Source organism: Melozone crissalis, unplaced genomic scaffold (genome assembly GCF_028551555.1).
Source record: "Melozone crissalis strain CALT ecotype California unplaced genomic scaffold, PUWL_Pcris_2 ptg000013l_1, whole genome shotgun sequence".
NCBI classification, from domain to species: domain Eukaryota; kingdom Metazoa; phylum Chordata; class Aves; order Passeriformes; family Passerellidae; genus Melozone; species Melozone crissalis.
The window spans coordinates 50,709,129-50,722,130 of NW_026535791.1; the positions used below are offsets into that span (position 1 = coordinate 50,709,129).

General features: G+C 38.0%; 1 protein-coding gene across 5 annotated transcripts in view; it reads right to left on the reverse strand.

Moving 5' to 3' along the window:
• ARHGEF7 (Rho guanine nucleotide exchange factor 7) overlaps positions 1 to 13,002 on the reverse strand; it is a 116,951-nt gene that overhangs the window by 48,923 nt on the left and 55,026 nt on the right. For all 5 annotated transcript variants that reach the window (XM_054272277.1, XM_054272276.1, XM_054272275.1 and 2 more), the window contains 3 exons: positions 7,337 to 7,425; positions 1,133 to 1,227; positions 763 to 858 (listed from right to left, as the gene is read on the reverse strand). In XM_054272277.1, the coding sequence (XP_054128252.1) occupies positions 763 to 858; positions 1,133 to 1,227; positions 7,337 to 7,425 (280 nt within the window). The remainder of the gene's footprint in view (positions 1 to 762; positions 859 to 1,132; positions 1,228 to 7,336; positions 7,426 to 13,002) is intronic.

Below are 13,002 nucleotides of genomic sequence, written 5' to 3' on the forward strand. Positions count from 1 at the left end.
CCTGTGTGGTCAGACAAAAATAGAATATAGGCAAAGAAAATGACACAACTGAGGTAATCAATGTAAATTACACTTTCAGTGGAGTTTCAGAAAATTGTTAGGACAATCCAAAGGCAGTATGGTCACCTCCTTTCTTACACGTCCAAGTACAGTGGTAACAAGCTGAAAAATACCAAGTTACCACTTCAGCCTAAATTATGGAAGGAGGACTAGTGTCTTCATGCCCTTCTTTCTGGGCATGCTTCCTATATGGCGCAGGATAAGCACTCAGAGGTTTCCTTTAATTCAGGTTGCTCTTTCTGCCTATCCTGCACACCTCTCCCAGCATACTTAGATGACAACTTTTGCTCAGGCCAGAAGAACACCAAGTAGAAGCATTCTCATACAGTGTCCTTCATCCAAGTCACTTACCTCCTTCTCCATTGTTCCACTATCACATAAGGTTGCTCCATTCTTTCTTCCTCTTACTTTGAAGAAAATATTTAAAATTCATGCCCCCCAAACCACCACTTTCCTACTGGTATGCACTTGCATTACAAAAATCCAAAGCTTCTTTTAAACTACATCAAAATTTCTATCTTTGCAATTGCAATAGGTATCTGTACAATCAATCAATACATTCTCCAAACATCTATTACTGTGCTGCTCTGACAACAACTCTTGAAGGAAAACAATCTATACCCAACAAAACATGCAACAAGTAAAGTAATAGAAGAGATTTGCATGTTAGCATTTACTCTGTCCAGTATGCATGATACTTACTTGGTGCATTCTTCTAAAGACTGTACAAGCATTTGCTGGAAAGAACTTATTTCTTCCAGGTTTCCCATTAAGTAAGAAGTATTTGTCAAGGTTAACCTGGAGCCAAAGCAAATAAAACATGTTTAGGTGTGCAGCTATTGACTAATTGTGCATTAATACTATCTATTGCATTAAAAGAAAATGCTTACTGGTTCTTAGATCAAGGCCCAGACTGTTTCAATCAGCAAGCGAGCTGAATAAAAGCAATCCCTGCCTCAAGAATCACATAGTTCACAGAGGTAAATTCACACTGACATCCACATTTTGACCATGTTAACCCGCCCCAATACCTGAGAGATCTCAATTTAAAACACAGGACAAACTCACATACTTTTCACTGGCTTGTAATGGTCGCAGGTAGTTTGAAAGCATTGTTTGTAGCTCCTTAGCATATTCATTTTCTGTTTCTAATATATTTTGTAGCACCTACAATAAATGACAATTGCTAATTGGTACTTTTTAAGATATATCAATACCAGTTTTAAAGCACACTAAAATTTATTTAGCATGAGAAAAGCTTAAATGAGAGTTCCTATTTTAAAAATGCAAATATCAGCAAATATTGAATACTATACGTCTATGAAATTCACAGGAGGAAAAAAACCACTACACCAGATGAACCAATCTTTAGCTATACACAAAAAAAAATGCTAAGTATACAAGATTATCACTACATTTTGCTGTAAAATTTGAGTTACACAGAGCTTTCCTCCAAAGCCAGGAGTAATTATTCCCCCTATGTACCTCAGAACAGTCAAAGATCATCAGAGGATGGTAAAGCACAATAGAACTTGCAAGAGAAATGAACAATGTCAGTTTCTCAGTCTCAATTCCAACACATTGCAACTAATATTGCTAGTGGAGTGTTCAGATGCACTAAATAACCTGCTAGAACACCTGAATATTAACAGATTTACAAAGATCAAGTAATTTCCAACTTCACTTACCAACACATTTAGCACTATTGCATTATTTTTAAATAGTGCTGCCTAACCTTACACTGGGAGTACACTACCATAAGAAAATTGCAATAGACTGATGCAAAGCCAGGTATTTATAAAATACAGCACACACACTTGGGTTTTGGTTGAATATAAATCAAACAAGTAAAATAATCCCAAATATGTACAGGAAAACATTTTACTGGGCCATTTCTTGGAAGTCTGCTTTAGGATATCCTCCCTTAAAATCATATCAGGTTCTACTGTGCTTTTAGAAGGCGACTTATTTTTTGCCTCCAAAAGTTATTTAGCAAGAGAATCATCAGAATTAAATGCAGTTTAGTGAACAGAGCTGAACTTCAAAAACTTACTGCTAATCAGTGGTCACAAGCTGCAGCACAAACCTCATTTTGTTACATGCCATATTTGCCAAGTCTACGGTAATATCTCATTTCAGCATTTATAGGAACAACTGTAATTGAGTGCATTATTCACTGTTGTAGTCAATACTCTCTCTTAGGAAATAAAAAAAGCCATTCATTCCTAAATGCAAACCTGATGAAATAACTTTAAGTAGTTCAGTATGTCAATGAAGAATTCACTGTTCCTTTCATTGGTGTCACTGATTCTGCTTATTCCTTGAATGCTTCTATTCATTTAGGGAGAGAGAGAGAGAAACCATTTTTGAGTCCATTCTTTTGTTGCAAGTCTGAATCTTGAACTGAAGATTAAAATGTCTCCATTCTCTGCTAAACACTGTGACAGAAGAATGTCACAGGGAAAGTTATGGCTACTAACTTGGAAATTACAGCATAAAGTACAATATGGGCACACAAATTTTTAAAAAGCTAAGAGGATTTTTTGACCCTTTAGACCAGGGAAATAAAATGTCTCTGCCAATCACAGCACTAACTAACTCCATATTCTCTTTTATATACATAAAACAAAAAAGCAAGTAGTTCAAATGCAAATATAAAAGTACTTGGCATCCATGAGGTTCAAAACTAAGTGCAAAACCGATATTTTTCAATATCGTTTTTCCCACAAAAATCTCCCAGCCCAAAGTCATTACACTGGCAGGAAAAATTAGTAGGGAAAAGGAGACTGAAAGCCAGGGACAAAACCACAGTGTCCTGATGAAGATCCAAACAGTATTAAAAGACTCTGAAAGATAAAAATCAACAAATTTGCTAAAGATCTTGAAAGACTGCAGCACTATCCCATTTTCTCAAAGACTACTCCCATTCTGAGCTACAAACAGCTGTCTGAAAAGCTGGAAATAAAACTAGTTTCATGTTGGACACACTTCATTATTTTCCTTGTGCTGGTTTGGATTTTTCTTTGAGGATTTTCTTTGCCATATGGAGAACATGGGATTAAAGGAAGAAGACTTAAGGGCAGGGGAAGGTAGTAACAAGAAAGCTTAAAAATTAGAATTAGTAACCTGACAGAGGAAAAAGGAAAATTAATGCCACTGTAAATAAAACTATGTTACAAAACCTGTGCAGAGTACCATATGCACTTACACATGTTTTTATTCTAGTAATTCACAATGTTACACAATACTTGAGATATACACAGTTTCAACTGTCCCCAGAACATATTAAACTTATTAAATCTATTACCCTTTCTTCTAAACAAGTACAGTTTTCACTGCATACAATTTGTTTTTAACTTTGAATACATTATTTAAAAAATAGCCTTGCTTATATAGCTCTAAAACATAATTTCTGTGATATCTTGCATTCTTCCAGCTTGACTTACCTACCTCACTGAGAAGCTGTGAGGATTATTGGACTGTGCTTTGAAGTGACAAGTAGTCATTACTGCAACTCAGTATTCTGGCACCAGAAATCCCTGACATTCCTCACATCCACATCTCTTCCGCATGATCTAATAATCACCTTTCTTCCCTTTCCTGCTCTCTGAGCACTCTGGCTGCTGCAGGACCCCATGAGAGCTCCCAGACCTCGTTTCCACAGCTGCACCACAACATTGCAGGATCCGCCCGGGTACGACAGAGCAGCATTGCAGCTCTGCAGCCCGTCACTGCTGAACGGCAGGCACACACAGCTGAGCTCAGACTGCACCAGCTCTCCCAGGCACATGGCATACAACATTCAACATGGTTAACAGTTCTGCCACACAAAACCTCAGCCTGCTCCCTACCACCCAAAAATGCATTTACAATTACCTATATGAAGATGATTGCCTTCCAAACCAGTGGGAGAAAAGGCAGAGATCAGCGGTGCACTTGGGCATGATCCTGTAGCACACTGACATTTTATCACACTAGTATGGCACTTCACCAAAATATCACAAAGTTGAGCAAAATTGTGATCAGTATGTCATTTTCCTGGTTCACAAGAATTTGCTGAACTCCTTAAAACAGGCTCTTGAGAGGGGCATTGTAAAGCACTGCACAAGTATACCATACAAGGGCCCTCAAAAACTTATATGAGCTTCATTAGACAACTTGATGCAACTTTAAAAATGTGACCTCAAAAGGAGTGTTTATTTTCTACTACTTCTCAAACACTTAAAAGGAAACAAAGTTATCCACATACTCATAACTGTGGAGAAATTTGCCCATTTCTTCACCCGCTTTTAGAATAGTTACCTAATCTCAAAGCAACTGTAAATGGAAAGAACCTGATTTTATTCTGGATACAGAGTTACAAACTCTCAAGGGATCTGAAGCAAAAATAAAACTCAGAGTAATGCCTGCTCTATCTTCAGAGAATAACATGCAACAATACACCCACTTCTTCAGTAACAGGCTACTAAATTACTTCTACATGGAAAATGCTTCATCACAAGTCTGGTTCATATTACACACTACTATAGACTTGTACCATTTCATGGAGGACAACACCTCAGCATTCTCCACTAACCTGAACTCCTGAGCCAGGCCAAATGTACATGCATAACAAATGTGTCTTCTCAGCAACATGTAGTGCAAGGAGCAATAATTAAGCACACAGACTAGAAGCATGTGATTTGTCTCACAAACTCCAGACGGAGCTGTGAATCCACAGAAATAAAGAACATGTTCACAAGGGGGTGAAGAGCAGAAGAAAGTGGGGAAAGCAGTCTCCTCTTTACATTAAGTATTTTCCCTTAGCCTATCCCAGTCCTCCTCCCAGAAAGGGAGCCTCTCCTATCACTTTCTGAACAGCCTTTTGAGTCTGTCCTCAGTCCAAAAAAACATATCCTCAAGTGCTGCCTGCACAAAACCTTCCCCAGGGTAAACAGCAATAAATAACTGTGGTGACTCCAGAGTCTCAGCACATCCACATGTGGGGACAGCCAACAACCCAAAAATAGTACAAAGTCCCAGAGTACCAGTCTCAATTCTAGCTTAGTAGCCAAGAGAACCTTAAACACAGATTTTTAACATTTACTCCTTCACTCCAACTACATCCTTTCAGCTACCAGTTGCCAAAAGCTTTTTTAGAGATATTCTGCTTTTTCCTCAACTTTATTATCAGTACAGACTGATGAAATGTAGCACAGGGAAGTCTCCTGTCTGTAGCTTAAGACAGAACAAAAACTCAACTCAGAATTTCACTTCAGTGAATGGGTTTGCTGTTTGTCTTATCTACATGCAAAACATGTAAAAATCTTACATACTTAATTGAAATTGAAAATATTCTATAGATATTTTCAGAAGCCAAAAATGGCACATTTTTGTGCCATCAGAAGCACAAAATGTATTTCAAGAAAATTGAAATGTCAGTATGTCTAATTTAGGCTTCAGACACAGTAGTACAGTCTTACTTCTCTGAAACAATGGGCTAGGTACAGCAGAGCCTCTCATTTTCTAAATCAGAATAAAATAGTGACTATAAAAAAAAAAAAGTAGGGATATTTGCCACACTATGGAAAAAAGTGAAAATGACAATTATCCAATTCATTGCTGACAGACTTAAGACCAGCACTCTAGGGTCTGTGGTGTAATTTACAACAATTTTGTATATTATTATGAACTGGTCCTTTTCACTCCCTACAATGTCATCAACAGTTATTAAGTAATTAGCAGTCAAAACAGTTGGCATCTCATTACATCAGGTTAATTGTACCAAGAAAGTTGCACCTGAGCAAGACATAAAATAAACTAATCCTAAGAGTAGGTATATGATGGTCACTAGGGTTTGGGGTTTTTTGGGTTTTTGTTTGTTTTTTAATTAAACTACTTTCAAAGCCAGTCACAGCTGTATTTCCCAAAGTATAGTAGCTTGAGCCTCCACAATTAGAAAGGGTCATACAGGGAACAATTATAAAAATCACACAAACCAAAGGTGATATTTCAAAATTGTATGGTATAACTTAGGTGCCTGAACAAAATGAACATTTACTTTCTCTTCTTTTCACTTAAGTACACTTTCATCTCCCAAATTTGCATCCACACACTACAATAACCTAAAAAGAAAAAACACTATAAAAAGATACAGTGAAAACAAAAATAAATTAAATCAAGCCACTATTTTGTCACTGGATATACCACAGCAAGATCTTTACATCCTGCAGTTTGAGAGAAGGGTGTGCCTGCAGAGACTTTCCATTGTGACCAGCAGTTATGGGATGCAGTAGCCAAAGAACTGCAGCCCTCCCTTCAGCACAGAATTGCAGCTATGACAGAGGCAGGAGCAGAGCCAGATGGAGGAGCAGGAGGTTGCTTCACAGCCTTCAATTAGGGACTACAGACAAAACACCTCTGCTCCTCCAGGTGCTATTCAAGCCACAACCACACAAGACAAAAACAGAAAATTATGCTTTATGACCCTTCTTAAAAACAGTCATAGAAATGAAAACCCATGGCAGCTGCTGGAAGAAAAGGGAAAGAAAGGTTGTGGTTTGGTTTTACACCAGCAGGGAGCAGTGCTTAACAAAAACAGTAAGACGCTTTTTTGTTTCCCAGTGTATCTCCTCAATAAATACATGATTCTCAACATGGTTACAACACACTTAAAGACAGGGTTGGGTATGTTTCCTACATGCATCTGTTTCATACATGCAACCTAGTACCTGAGTACTAGGTTAAGAATTCCTGGGGTATGCTAAAGGCTCACTCTGCCTGTACTGCCTTGCTGTGAAATCTATGCACAGTATAAGGGAGAGATTCCTTAGGTTAACAACAGAGCTGACTTACAAGCATCAATACAAAGGAAGCAAATTGAACCTTTGGAAACAGTCTCTTATTCAACAAAAAGAACAAAAGTATACTTAATTAGTTTAACACAGCAGAATTTCAGTAATTCATGGAGATTGGGGAACACTGATGTCACATGTGGGGGATGGGAGAAAAAAAGGAAATTAACAACTAGCAAAACATGAGCATAATATTACATTAATGACAATCATTCACTTACTTTAAGCTACAAATTTTGCACAATGTTTAAGATTCCACATATGTGATATTCTATTAAACTAATAATGATCTTGTTTATATGAGAATCCACCAATACCCCTATCTAGTTTTGGTACTTCTTGGCAAGACTGCCCTTTTTTTTTTTTTTTCAGATGAGAGCATTTAGTTAAATGACATTCTACTGTATATAACAGCTCACATGGAAGAAAAAGTGATCACTCACCACATTGTAGTAACTTTTGTTAATTGCAGATGTATCAAAGCCTTTAGGTGGACTCTTCAATGTACCTGATTTGGGGGAGACTGGTTTTTCTGAAATAAAAGATATTTTGGGGTCAATGGGGTGCAATTTCACAGCTCAACACTAGAGGTCAAACAAACTGCTTTAAAATATTTATCAAGATACAGTAAAAAGGGTGTTTCACTGAGAAACATACATAATTGTACTTGAAATTACTGGCAAAGAATCAGTATGTTCACAATGAATGAAACTCTAGCCCAATTGAAGGCAAGCAGAAAAACTACCATTCTTTTTCCTGGAACCAGAAGGTCAGTTAATAAAATCTGCACTTTCAAATTTATTTTTTAAAAACAAGATGTTGTTATAGACTGTAATTTAAAAAGAAAGCAAAAAAAAAATCAGTAACAGGCATTTCCAAACCATATACACACTTTCAAACAAAAGTAGCATTAAGTTTCAACATTAATTTAATGACCTCTGTGAAAGCAAGTGACCAATCAAAAACTGAACGCTCCAGAAGTGGGACATTACACTCAGTCTCAAAATAAGATTCAAAACACTGTACTAGTGAAGTGACTTACCTTATGCCCCGAAAATCATCTTTTAAAACAAATTATATTTTGCTATTAATGAAGGATAGAATAAAAATGTTTATGCACTTGAGAACAGGGTTCTTCATAAAAATAAATCCTTCAAAACAAAGTCCTAAGAGTCACCCAAGTGCTGGCCCAGATCAGAGAGGCAGAGAAAACACACACTCCCCTAAAGCCTTCCCTCCCACCACTACCACTCCTCTAAATCAATTACAGAGGAGCAAACATGAGGTGAGAGAAAATCAAAAGCAACATGCTGCTTGCTGCAGAAACAGCAAGTAAGATTTGCAGCATCTCTTCTTGATCTCTCACACTTGACTGTGCACTCAACCAACTGAAAATGCTTGTGAGACTCTGTTTACCAGGACATTTTGGTGTTTTGGTTCATCTATTTCTGTTGGTTTTTTAAATAATTCCTCTAAGATGCAAATGTCTAATAAGCATTTGATTAATTTGCATCCAAGCTATAAAACAGTAAATTGTCAACTGAACTGCTCCAAACAAAACCACAGAAGCATCACCAAAACATACATACTGAAGGCTTTACCTTTATTTTAAAAGCAAGCTCCTGTTTCAAACACATTTTAATAAAGATACATGAATAATTTAAGTCTAGTTTACCTGATACCTCAGGCTAAGAATAAATTATGCAAGTCTCAAACACCTCTCCAGGAGAAGCCCAGCCAGCCAAGCTAAGGGCCAGCTATGGAAAATTCCCATGGACAGCAGAGCTGACCAGGGAAGCAGCATCACAACCAGAACACTCCCTGTGGCACCAGCCTCTCCTGAGCAATTTAGGGCTCCTTCAGGCTCCCAGCTGCATCCCCCCATGGATGATGCCAGCTCAAACAAGCTGACTCCAGGTGCAGATCACCCTTTCATCTCCAGCACCAGGACAGCCTGGCAGCCCAGAGGCTTTAGCTAACAGCCCACAAAGAGCAGCTCAGTCCCCATAAGCACACAAATGCAAGTATCTTTAAGGGGATTTGCTCTGTATTGCAGTGGAACTCCCCTCAAAGAAGCTAATCTAAAAATAAAATAAAGTCTTAAAACGGCCAAACATGTGCAAAGAAAAAAAAACCACCCCATTCTCCTTACCACATTGAGGGATGACAGTAAAACCCTTTTGGTTAATATCCCCTGCCTAGCCAGCCCACATCAGATCTAAGCTGACACACAGCACAAAAACTGTTAGAGGCAGCAGTTATCCAGCTGGGAACACTGGTGCTCCCAGCCACCAGCCCTGCAATGTGTGTGTGCTCTGCTATACAGCCAAGTAATTCCAAATGACAGGACTCCTCCCACCCCCTCAGAACCAAGCTGTAAACTCAAGCAGATTTGCCATCAAACACTCAGTTTGAAAAGACCTAAAATCACCTCATATGTATGGCTATTCATTTATGTATTCATCTGTAATGCTTCTCTATATGGGACAATTAAATACTTTTCTTTGTACTGAATGATGAAAATGATGTCATTCCCACAAACGTGGTAATTTGCTTTTACTCTCTGTGGAAGCTCTTGAACTTATCCTACAATTTATAGTGACTTCCAGGTTCACTAAATACCTCAAGGTTTATTATCATGTGCCAAAAAGCATGAAAGGAGAAACCAGAGTTATTTCAGGATAAAAGTAAATACTTGTCACAGAATTTATCATAATACAGATGTCTTGAAAGGAGTAACAAGAGTTATTTAAGGATAAAGGTAAATACTTGTCATTGAATTTATCATAATACAGATGGCTGACCATTGTTAAGCTGGCTGATCATGGAATTCTGGTTCTTTGTTATTTTAAAGGGTGCAAAAATACCTCTCCACTTAAGCTGCTGAAGAAAGTGGGAGGTTTTTTTGCTGAAACATATAGAGTCATTTATATTGCCAGCTGTTCAGCTGATTCAGTTATCCATCAGAGACACTCACATGTCCAAATTCAGATTTAAAGAAAGAACAGAAAAAAATAATCACACATTCATATAATTTTGCCTGAACAGTCATAATCAACATTTAGCTTTTGAGATGTAAAGGCCATTTCTATTGCAGAAACACAGAATCAGACACAGCAAATTAGTCCATCTGTCTATCATGTCTGGTATTCTGCCTCCAAGCAGTGCCTTGCTTCATAATGAGGAATAAGAAACAGTCTTGCTGCAATTAGCTTATTGCACAATGCATTACAGAGAAAAAAATCCTGATCTTGAACATAAGAAATCACTTTCCTTGTTTATGCTAAGTTAAGTGTCATTTAGCATCCTTGGTAATAGAACATTAGAGTATTTTGCAAACAGAGCATATTTCATTAAACATTTCAAGGAGGAACCACCCTTATTCAGCACACTACATCTTTATGAAGTCCATGGGTTTTTGAAACATTAGCAAAAGCCTGGCACCTTGCCCACTCCACAGAGGCTCTATTTCTCAAAGCTCTGGAAGAGAGTGACTTGAGCCAGACACCAGCTTTTCCCACACAGACTTTTGCATCTCCCTACTTTTCTCCAGGCACAATGTGCGTGCCTTATATTAACACTGAAAGCACAGTGAAAATGGCTCAGTGTACGATCAAATCCAAAGCTGGCAGGCATCTGCTCAAGTATAGGAGGAGATGGTATCCTGCTGGTGACTGAAACCAAGAGCTAAGTTCCCACTGTCCATCTCTCTTGTGATCAAAGCATCACATTCAAATGCCCTCAGCCACACTTGATAATGCATTGTCTAGTGGCAAACCAGATGGACTTCACTGAACAGATCATCTGTGGGTGAGAGAATGAGGGTAGCACAGGCTTTTAACATTACTTTTCCAGGAAATAATTATCCTCAGTGGAACCAACTGCTTTTATAACCTTCCCCTAAGTGGTATAAGATGCCACAAACTCCCTTAAATGAAGTTATTTTATTCTTTACAAATGTCTATTTATTGGCTATAAAAAGAAAATTTACCCAATCTTTCCCAATACTCCGTTTCTTTCTATTTTAACTTATATGCCTTCACATTACCTGATATTCCCACATTCTCTCTTCTGAAATGTCTTCAGTTTATACCATATTCATTTTCATGCAACACTCTACTTTGTGCTACTCCACAGAGAATTTATTCCCTTCAGAACATACTTGACTAAAGCACTTTGACCCTACTGCTACAGAGCATCCCTGAGTGTTTCTGCAATTCCTGTGCCGTGGGGCATTATCTAGATAAAAAGATCCAATTTGGGTTATTTCATCCCACATTAGGGCAGGAAAGGTGTGTCAACAAGAACACCAAAAGCTGTGTGGTCCCTATCAGTGAAGTGCTACAAGCAAGCTCCATGTTCCTAGACTAATCAGTTCAAGTCCAGCATCAGGAGGGCAGACCTAAACCCATTCCCCGTTCTCAAGAGGGCTCAGGCACTGCTGCAGAGCTCCACTCTGCAATACAAACACCAACACTTCTGCCCCAGCAGCATTCACTGGTGCCAAACTCTATGTTACTGATGCCTGTAGAGTTACACTTGACAAGAGAACACAATACTCCTCTGAGTGTACATGGTCAGGGAGAGAAAAACTAACATTCTTCATGGGGTTTTAGCTATTTTTTCCCCAAAGCCAAAAGTGTAATTTCTTTTTCCCCCTCACACACCACAGGATGGAAGCAGCTGACACTCTACTCCTCCAGTATATTCTGACCTTTTCCCCACACTGATTTTGTTTTTTTTAACATCCAACTAAAAGAAACACTATCACTGTAATTTGCACTGGGCCTGATACCAATAACTGTCAAGAATGTGTAACAGAGGCTAGAGGAGTAATGATACATTAATTTCTGCAAAGAATTAGAATAAACTTTGTGACATATCAAATGTAGTTCCTACAAAGCTGTATTCCCTTCCATGTAAGCTCATGCCATCTGAAGGGATTATGCTTGGACACAACTCAGTAATGGATCAAGTGTTTTTTGGGTTTTTTAAAATCTGATTAACATCTGACAGTAGCTAAGCAAGTGCACCCCATTCTGGCTAACCATCCTTCTTTTCATTGCAACAAAACCCTCCAAACAAGGTCTCCAAATCTCTCTAAGTACTGTGTGAGACAGAAGCAGCACTGTAAGAGACAAGGCTCCACCTACACCTTCACCTCTTCCTGTTCCATTTTATGTAAGCAAAAACAACCTCAATAAGGCCACACTGTCAAGTATTTTAACAAGTTTACACATTATTTTCTATCCTCTGTCACATGTAATAGCAGAGCAGGATAAAACCAAAATCCTTTCATTTCAAAGTACTTTCTGACTAGAGATCAAAGAACATTTAAAAACATAAGATGTTAGAGGGTTTGAAAATGGAAATGAAAACATAGGGAGGAGGGAGAGAGAAATGAATCTTTTTTTCTGAAGTTCACAGTGTAGGCATGTACCTGAATAGAAAAGCAGTGTATTTTTTTTTACATATTTGATCATAACTATCACTACTTTAAACAAATTCTCTTTTTCTCCTTGAGTCAGGGAGGGGGACAGAATAAATATACACTCAAAAGCAAAACAAAAACAGTTTCCCATCTCAACCAAAATTATTTTCCCCCAAAATAGTCATTGTCCAGCATAAGAAAATGAAATTCTGTGCTTTGCTCAACAATCTCAGTATGTGTCCTACAACCATTTGTAGCTCACCTCATTAGCATTGTGTGCTAACTCTAATCACCCAGGCACAGCTAACCAAACAAGTTACAGCCATGGCACAACCACTGTGAGATACCTTATCATGTGATATTCTCTGCTGGTGCAATTTATGTAATGCACCTTACTTTTCTTCTAAGCACTTCATGAAATCAATGTGGGTAAAGGCAGTTCCATTGCCACACACATATTCAAGGAAGGGAAGAGAGAGATAACTTCAGAGGCACCGTAAAAGCTAAGATTACATATCTACAGGTTTTTTTACACCAGTGGATTTTAATTTAGAACAAAAATCCATTTATCTAAATATCTAATGCCTATGAAGTTTGTGAGAATCAAAACAAAAAGACAGATGCATAAAAAACTTCACTCATTTCTTCTTTTACTCAATTTGCACAAGTCATGTTACA